This window comes from Lingula anatina, chromosome 2 (assembly GCF_051362555.1).
Source record: "Lingula anatina isolate TDL-2025a chromosome 2, LinAna3.0, whole genome shotgun sequence".
NCBI lineage: Eukaryota > Metazoa > Brachiopoda > Lingulata > Lingulida > Lingulidae > Lingula > Lingula anatina.
The window spans coordinates 4,493,533-4,503,394 of NC_141768.1; the positions used below are offsets into that span (position 1 = coordinate 4,493,533).

General features: G+C 38.8%; 1 protein-coding gene across 1 annotated transcript; it reads right to left on the reverse strand.

The window, feature by feature from the left end:
- Positions 1–2,423: 2,423 nt before the first annotated feature.
- Positions 2,424–5,753, reverse strand: LOC106180827 (uncharacterized). The gene has a single exon (XM_013564959.2). It carries the CDS (start codon positions 4,771–4,773, stop codon positions 4,102–4,104), a length of 672 nt encoding a protein of 223 aa, XP_013420413.1. The 5' UTR covers positions 4,774–5,753; the 3' UTR covers positions 2,424–4,101.
- Positions 5,754–9,862: the final 4,109 nt, after the last annotated feature.

Sequence of the window (9,862 nt, forward strand, 5' to 3'; positions counted from 1 at the left end):
CGCTCGCATTGGCAGTCGTTCAGGGTCACGAGAGAGGGGAACTTGAACAAGGACGGAGGAAACAGATCGCTGGCAGGTCTATAGCCACATTTGTTGACAAAGTATCACAGATCCACGAAAACAGAAATATCGTTACACCGTGATCTGTCAACAACACAGGATCACGAGGTTAAGCGAAGGAACCTAATACCCGTAAGAGGTCTCCAAAGTTTGAGTACAACGTCGATCACAATCATTTGGCACAATCTTTATGCTCTCCAAGTGGACAAATATCTTAATGTCTCCTTAAGTAGCTGGGCTCGCTGTTGCACCACGAATAATAAAGAAGAAGCGAATTAGTAGGTGTTTGAACTTTTGAACATGCCTTTTTACTGACTGCACAGTTCTGATATAGGAGGAATAAGAGAGCAGAGGGCTGTACCGAACGTGTCTGCTTCCGGAATTTAGACCCAAAACTCTTTTCGCTAAAACCGAATAAACCCGGCCCGACTTCATAACTTCAAATTCTTCCAGTTCTCTTTTGAGGTGTAAACGGATTCCTTTTGCCGCTGAGCACATAGCGTCATCCATCATCTCTGTTGACAAAGACCCAGGTGGACACTTTTGGATTATGTCACCAAAGTCTTCAGTTCCTAATTTTTCTAGTCTTGTTCACACCAATTTTGACTTAGTCAAGTTTTTATTTTACACTCGACTGATAGACAAACTAATTAATTAGTCAGTTATTTAATTCGTACACCAAGTTCACCCTTTTCGCAGCTGTGTTACAAAACTTTATCTTTCAGTTATTTTTTTAAGAGTGCAGCCCAAGAGTTGTCGAGGCAGGGATCCTGGTACTGAGAAGCACCCTCTGTCTAAAACGTTAGCTTCTTTTTCTGGAAAAAAAAACATATTAAGCAAACTGCTACCGACGTTACCTCTTTCAAAGTAGACTAAAGCTTTCACTGTTTAAGACCGACTTTCAACGTAAGTTCTGTTGTGAATCGATACCTTTTAATTTTTTACTCGGTCATATTCAAAGTAAAATCCATTATAGTGAAAACGGATGTGAGCGCAGCATTATTCACAAATGTCTGTACATTAAAAGGTCGTTGTTCCTTTACATACCAGTCCAAAACCATGACAATCTATTCAAGAGTAAGAAAATGTATATGAGTGGTATGACAAAAGCGAAATATGTTGTGATAAATACTAATTAAAAGTTCAAGTTGAGTCTATTTTTGGATTTGGGTCTTTTGAAATATCGTGATATCATGCACTTTTAAAGGTGACAAAGTGGTTTGTCACGGTGGTCATGATGTTGGAAAATAATAAATGCACACAGTTTCTACGTAAGTCAAACCTGTCAGTTAAGCATGTAATGAATATTATTTAATGAAATATTCATAAATATATCAAATTGTTTTTCAGAATCGTCTACCAGGGTCACAGAGAATTTTTTTCACTAGATGTTTACAGATTTTCCTGTGGTGAATTCCTTTACTTTCGAGAAGGAAATTGTGCAAAAAAAAAAAATAAAATAAAATAAAATAAAATAAAATAAAATAAAAGACGTCATCACTCTCATCGCAGAGGATAGTTTTGTAGGGGGCTCAAATCAAGCATAATGATTTTTTTCAAGAGTATGAAAGAAGAACAACATTAACATTTATCTAAAATGTGTAATTGTCGAAATTTTATGAGCCAATGATTAATCCAAGAAAAAAGATACCTCAAACTTAGTCTGTAGAGGAGACTACACGAAGGACATGTCATTTGAGTAGGTTCAACTGGGCTACTTCAACCAGACAACGAAATAGCACAGAGAACTTGAGCTTGCGAGGGAACCCAGTGCTTTCAAGTAGTGTAGCATTCCCGTGCGGCATTATCTGTGACATGCACTTACACCATGTTTTATGTATATCTGGTACTAATAGGCGGAGGAACAAAGTAAGAGCACTGTCACATCATTCATTGAGCTCAAGTACATGGTCAAATCGGGTCAAGCGGCTGCATATCTCATTCAATGGGAACCCACAATCAAATGGGACTTGGGTGTCTTTTACGATGGAGTTCCAACCGCACTTTTATAGTACATGAAATGTCTGAATTAGATGAGCGCTTAGTTAGAGCTATGAGTGGGACTATCAGCCTTGTAAAGTGCAGTATCTATTTATGAATAGCAGAGCTTCCTCCTCTCGCTGTTTCAGCTTAGTGGGTAAATAGAAGAGATCAAGTAACACGGCTATGCTAGATAAATATGATTACTCAACGATAGCAAAATGAACTTTTGTCAAGAAACAGAGAATTAAGAACAGAACGCGAATATTGGAAAACGAGGACATACGTGTATAACAAATGCACATTCTGAAGTCTTTATATCAATTAAACAAATTTATCTGCTCTTAGTAGAAGAAAACATCTCCGACTGTGGAAGGTGCTGAGGAGGGGGGGGGGGTCTCAATTACTCTGCCAGGAGAGACCACCATGCGCCAAGCGCATTATTCTCAAGACCCCTTCACGTAAGCCTGATAAGAAGATACGATGACACTCAAAACGAAATCCTTCGAATAAATGCGCCGGCGTGCACTTTCGGTGCCGCAATGGAACTCAGATAGGAAGCAGGGAAATAGAGTCGAAATTAGTTAATGGAGTCGAAATGGAATGGCCAGACATTTAATCTTCTGATTCCGTCTCTCATTGTGGATTGATTTTAAAGTGGACCGCGTAGACTCCCAAACGGTTAGCATTACTGCTTGTAGACAATGGTGTTGTCATAGTGTGTGGTAATGATGAGATGGCTATTTGCTGGAATGTCAACAGACGTCTGACAGAGCTTGACGATGACAACAGGCACGACGGGGTCTGGTCTGTGTCTTAGCACTCCCGTAGAACCATCAACCGACCATTAAATGTACTCTATTAATTCAGTTTTAATTTTAATTAATTAATTTTTATTTTATTCATTTATTTGATTTATATTTGCCGAATCCACTGTTTTCTATCATTTCGAATAAAAAGAGATTAAAATTGACTGGGTATGAAAACTTTTGCCCAGCTTTGGCCCACATCCTAGATCTTCAAATTTATAACCGCCTGTGCTTAGTTTAAATACTATCAGAATGAAGCTCATTGCTAATCTGCAATTTACAGTTTCTAGATTTTTCAACTACTGCCTACGTTTCATTTCCAAACATTTTCAGTGTGCAAACATTATAATTGGCGTCACATTGAAATGGACAGTCGCAATGCAGATGCTTTTAAAGGACCATGGTTTCATTGGTGCAAAGGTCCATTACACTGCATTGTTGACGTCGTTTCAACAATGTTAATTTCAGGTCAAATAGTATCGTCAGTCCGTCCATAGTGTTTTATGTGCGTGTCGAATCCACATGACGATGTATGTGAAACTGCATTTGTTGAGTAACGTATATTTAACATCGATGACTCTCCGCTTATCAATGTTGTCTATTGAAAACTTCCACTCCTACGTGATAATAAACATGTCACCCTATCTCCACTCTTTGAAAATCTGACTTCTATTGATAATTGCTATATACGTTTATATTTCCAGAGTTGCTATATACAGTGAAAAAGAGCCACAATCAATATATAAGGCCCTAATGATGAAGATGACATTGTGTCCTGAGCACTCCTTATACACCTGAGTATAAGAGAAAGTCCATGTACGTAAGAAAGTCCAAGTACGTAACATGTTTAAGATATGATTCTATTCATAACATGTCCCTTAACTGTACTATGATGTGATATGTGGTTCAAAGAATAAGAAAAAAAAAAACGTTTTTCGGTCATTTTCTCTTTTCACAACAACAAGCGTCCGAAGTTGCCGCCTTCTTAGACCTGCGTCGAAAATTGTTTTACTCTGAGGTGATATTTAAAACAAACATTGTTTACTCATCAATACCTTCAATAGGCAGGTATCTCGTTACGGGAACAGGGGGATCAGAGCCCCCTTCGCACTTGACTTCTCAACACATGGCCTATAGGCTCTCCAATCTGGACCCAATAAAAAGCTTACCAAGTTAATCAGATTGATCCGAAAGAACAAGTCACAGTCACAGAGTGCTTGGATAATCGTAGAGAAGTGTCATTACATTATTATCACGAAATGACCATAGCTTCACCTTCTGAGTCCAAACCACTGCCTGGTGGTGACCTCATTTCGACATCGGGAGGGGGGATGTGATTTGGCAGAGGGGAGACCGCGCCCCCTTCCGAACTCCCTGGGCTTAAACACTGGTCACTTAGAGAGTCAGATGAAGCATATCCTAAAGTATCTCTAAGAGCTTTGATATAATTCAGTGCCAGTCTCAGTGTGGTGATCTTTGTCACTTTAAGACCGTCGTCGCCCACGGGGTATGACGGTATGACGGTGCGTAATGTCTCAAAAGCGTCGTTCATTTCTTTCATCCGATCACGCTCCCTGGCGTTAGCGGTGCGGCGGCGGTATTTGCTGAGCGGCGGCGGCTTTGACTTTGGTTTCGGTTCTTTCCGAGTGTTCCTCTTGCGTTCAGTGTTTATGCGATTTATTATCGATGAATATCTAAAATTGTACTCCGAAGTAGTTTTGCACTCTCTTCGTTTTCTTTTGGGTCTCTGACCCTCTTCTATCGATTGTGCACCAGAATCATCTTTAGAGCTCCCTTTACGTTTCTCACTGCCACTTCTCTCTGAGCCATCAGAAGTTTGACTTTCAGAATCGTTTCTAATCCTATCTGTCGTTTTCTCCTCGTTTGAATTAAACGAAAACTCACAAACTGCACTTATTTCCATATTTCCACATTAAATGCAAAACAAAATGCGTAAAATAAAAGTACTCGCTTTTTGCTGCTTTGAAATAGCGTTCTAGCGATTCATAGCGCTCCAGCATCAATCTTCATGAAGGCGTCAAGTCACTGGCTTTGTAACTGACTGGTAGCACTATGCAGCCAACTATGGTTGACAGGGGATGAAATACAGTCGCCGTCTCTGAATTACCTTTCACAGAGTTGCCGTGACAGTGGCTACTGTTGGTCATTCATCATGCCACTACACTGGCGCTTGACTATACCAAAACAATCACTAAAGACCAGTAATCCTTGACCACTTGGTTTTCGGAGTTGCGAGAGTGATACTGTAGTATTTGAGTATGCTGTGCCTGAGTTGGCAGTCAAGTGGATCTTATGTATTCAGCCCCTCTGATCTTCTTTCCGCGTGTTGCGTAGAAAAGTTTGAGTTTGTATTCAAGCTATGAATGGGTCTCGTTCTCAAGTACATCGTTCCTGTCTCAGTGGGCGGAGATTCACTCGTCAGGGCGAGGGGCACGGTGCCGTTAGGTTTAAAGAACAATGCAACAGTTTCATCCTATTTCAAACTTGTTATCTCGTGTTGATTTGTGAGGGCAATGCCGAATGGGAAGAAATTAGTGCTCCGAAATTGGCTTGGGTTCAAGGTCCGAAGGATAATTAGACAAATATGTTGACAAATATGTAGTTAGAGTAAAGAATTTCACCAATTTAACCGCAAATAACATTAGCACTTACATTAATTTGAATAAATCAAGTAACTTGAAATTTTAATACATTTTTGTCTTGGAAAACGTGGAATGATAAAAAACTCGGCGCCTACATAGTAACAATAAATGCATAAAATGACGAACGTACATCTTTACGACAATTACTATCTTCTAATGTGGTGAAATGAGCAGTTAGGTTACGGTTGACCTGGAGAGTATCAGGCTCAGTCCAGCAAATGCGAAATTTGATGTTCCCGTCATTTTTATACAAAAGACTGAACATCAGTGCTGCTCTGTAGATCAATGTGATGGGATATAAGAAGAAGGGCGCGGTAACTAACTATGCACTGTGCTCAGAACTGAATCGAATGAAAGAAATAACGCGATAAAAACAAACAAACAAACAAACAAATTTCTAATATTTCTATATATCTTTTAAGAGAGAAATATATTGTAAAAGCAGAAAGAAGAAAACGAATCAGTTATTCATGTATCCGAGGAAAAGTTACAGATATTTGTCTGTAGAGGAGACTATGTGTAACATGAATTCTTTGCTCCTCTCGACTACCTCTTATTTTCGGGGTCTCAATCGCCGTTCACAATAAACCTTGGGTTCCTCAATAGTGAGGAACGGTATATAACCATGCTAAGTCGCCGACCATGCGGTTGCTTATTTCTATCAGATATGCAGTTTGAAGATAGAAATAATGTTCTTTTGATTGACATACAAACGTACTACTTTTGATCCTCCTTTTTAAGCGAGAGCGTTTTTCTATTTCATGCCCAAAAAGAACTGACTGTGCGGTAGACTAACTCCGAGGTACATTTCTTTTTTCAACTCCTGAATTATGCATCAAAGCAAGGAATTTTTGAATTACTTCATCAAGTTTCAGTTTTTTTTGTCTCCAATATCCTTCCAGTGGTACCTGAATCCAGTCCTTAAATCATCTTGATATCAAGTTTAACCACTAAGCCCCTGCACTAAGCACAACCGTCAGTGAACCAGGGGAGGGATTTAGCTAGTTACATGGGACCTTTGCCCCAAGTTACGCACGGATCGCGTGTAACTGGAATATATGGTAAAAAAGGTAGCTGCTGTTGATAGCCTTAAATTATAGGGGATTTAAATAGACGTGTTGTCGGCACTAGAAAACCAGTGTTTAGCACAGTCCGCTGTGTCATTAAAACATTTCCACACCTGTGGAGTACGCGTAAGAGTTGATATAGAGAACAAACACGAAGGTGACGGGGTGTGATGTACTAGTGCATTTATGTTATTTTCGTAAAATATATGTATAATGAAATATGTATCACAGGAATAAAACGCCGACAGCCCCGCAGTCTGGACATTAGCGTGATAACAAGCAGAATTCACATCGTTTTAAAAAACGTAAAAAAAAAAGAAGTAGGTCTATGATTAAAAACAAAAGAATACAATAGGATAGGATACAAATAAAAAGGCAATTTAAGCATGATCGCAGAATAGGAAAAAATGTTTTTCAAATCGGACTCCTTCAATCAACAAGTAAGGCGGGAAGGTAAATTGCATTTTAAAGAATGGAGAGTTGTTCGATGAAATCTATCACTTCACATATAAAAGACATAAACCACTGGAAACAGCAGGATGGAAAACAGGCTTTTGAAAAACTGCGCCCCATAAAATGTTGGAGCCATTGTGTGCTACCGTGAATCTTAATAGCATCTAGTACATTAGAATTCTTAAGGCGACTATTTGAAGATAGGAGGAGCATCCTGTGAGTGTTAACCAGCAAAGGTTTTACGGTCGTGTATCTAGTTTTTGATTGATAATAGCGGGAATAATTCCGAACTTATCTGTGATAGTTCAGCCAGCGCTAAGAATGTTTTCTGTGTTTCTTTTATTATTCAACACCATTGTGCGTGAGAGATATACTATTACTTTCTAGAAGATTTATTGCAACAAATACAAAATAGAAATATATTCATATAATATTATAACTGAGATAAAGAGTTAAAGGTCAACCATTGGTATGTTCAGGTGTATAATAATTTTTTACGTGTAGAGATATGGACCTTATAAAAATTACTCGAACAAAAAGTCGTCTCGGAAATATCGGTGAAGAGAAATCACAAATGAAGCAAATGTCGGGAAGTTGAAAGGGGCAGAACTGTTTGTCTTTGAAAGATAAAATCAGGGTATCTTCATGGTCAGAAAGATAGAGTTTCAGCAATTGACGCCGTCTACTCAGATGTATGATTGCAATTCGAAGACAGCGGAAATAAAATTTACTTCTTTCCGAAGAAGTAAAGAATTCCGCCGCATGGCAAAGCTTGCGGACCAAGTGTTGTGATGAAGACAGAAGGATTGGGTTCTTGTTCGCTAGGATAGATCATTATTTTGGGTCCTAGTTGTGCGAGACTGACACTAAAAACAAAACCAGTGATAAGATGCTGCTACATATTCCCTGAAACCCGCGGGATATTTATATCTAATATAGACGTTGTACCTGTTTTTATCAGCCCATCCCCGTAGCTAATATCATAGAAATGTGATTCCAATAGTGTCACTTAAAACCAGTGAATTGATGCACCTTCGTCATTCAACGCTAACAGATAAGTGGGGGAAGTCCTTGTTACTCTTGTATTCATGAGTCTATTACGATCCACACCAAATGTCATCCTATCCCATAATAGCCTGAGGTGTTCACATCCCTCAGAAACCTGACCACGAGATGTCATTAACATTGCGTAACGAAGACGCCCGTTTGCTTATATTTCAATTCGCTCTCTCTAGTGTCTTTATGCATAGATACACAGCGACAGTCGGATTACTCTAACCCCTGACGTATTCAAGAGATGGGAATGGGATAAAAAAATAAAGTTTCGCTCGACAGTGTAAAAAATCATTGAAGCTGATGGGGGAGGGGGGGGGAGGGGGGGGGGAGAGTGCATACAATTTTGTGCTCATTCCATGGACAATGCATTGTCAGGCGTCTTCTGCGTCTCGCATCAGCATCATTTCAGTACAACTAACGGAATTCCTGCAACATGAGCAGGGTGATGGTGCCACACATTCTGTCTCCTCGTCTCCTCTGAAATGTGATCATTTGGTGGACCCTTCTAAATGAAAATGACAGACCTTGTACCCACGGGAGGGCCGAATTCAGCATTTGTAGTTCTTTTTGCAAGATAATTCAATGACGATAAATACATTATTGGCAGCAAGTTTCCTTCGACAGATTTTTAGTCGGTATTTTCTTGCTGAAAATCTGTCTTTGACGGTCCAAGAAATAAAATTAAATAATTTATTGCCTTTGATAAAATACTAATTGTATCTGGTAGTGGACTGACTATACTGCTTTTAATTAAAGGGATAATAACTCTTCGTATGAGATCTATACTTCACAATAAAAACATTGTGAACAACTCATAGAAATATAATATATTCTGTTTTACCACAAAAACGGCAGTTATGGCTATTATTCTGATATCTGATCTTGTCTTTAGACCACGTGACCTCCATTGATGGCTATACTCTGTTATTATCTCTTAAGAGATTATAACAAAAAGCAATCTTTTTAGAAAAAAAACCAGGGACTAACTTTGAATGTCAAAATGGATTCATTTAACCATTGGTAAGTATGGGAAAATTGTTGTTAACTCCAGGAAAATTAATTTTTTAGCCAAAACGAAGAGTTATGATCCCTTTTCACAGCGAATACTGGCACATGTTTTAAAGTGATTTCATCTTTCTACAATGAAAACGGTTCCATGAACTGCCCTTTACATTGCGTGACCTGACACAAGATCTTCGGCAGTAGGAAATGGTGGAGAAATTTCGAGTATCAAAAATAAGAAAGCCAGTAAGAAGCGTCTCTTTTGTATTTTAAACATAACATTATATAGATATATAAGAAAGGATACGCTTCAAAACGCACGAGGAATCACGCGAAAACTACTTTAACACGTTTATGACCCACTGTTGGATGTTTCCATAAATATGTTAGAAGTTTTCAAAGATTAAGATTTGTCACATTCTTGTTTTACACTTTGAGATCTTCAACGTCGGATCCTTGGGAAACACAAGGAAAATTCCCCGATAACTTGGCTTCTAATCTTACCCCATTTTTTTCATTATGTGTGCTGCTTACAGACATGTCCACCGAAGCGTCCATAAAATTTCTATCCACTCTGTTTGTAGTTTCAATTCTAGTCCCGACAATGATGTATTAAAACGACATTTTGTAGAGCATAAGAATAAATGGTTTTTCTTGCGTTTTGTTAAACCGAAAGCTCTATTGTGCTTATCATACTGTCCAATGTGGCGGACATCCATTTGTAATAAACCTCGTGTGCATAAAACAAAACAGTCAAATTAAGTGACCCAGG

Bases quoted from the DNA above. Each gene is read 5' to 3' on its own strand.
- LOC106180827 (XM_013564959.2), bottom strand. From the start codon at position 4,773: ATGGAAATAAGTGCAGTTTGTGAGTTTTCGTTTAATTCAAACGAGGAG.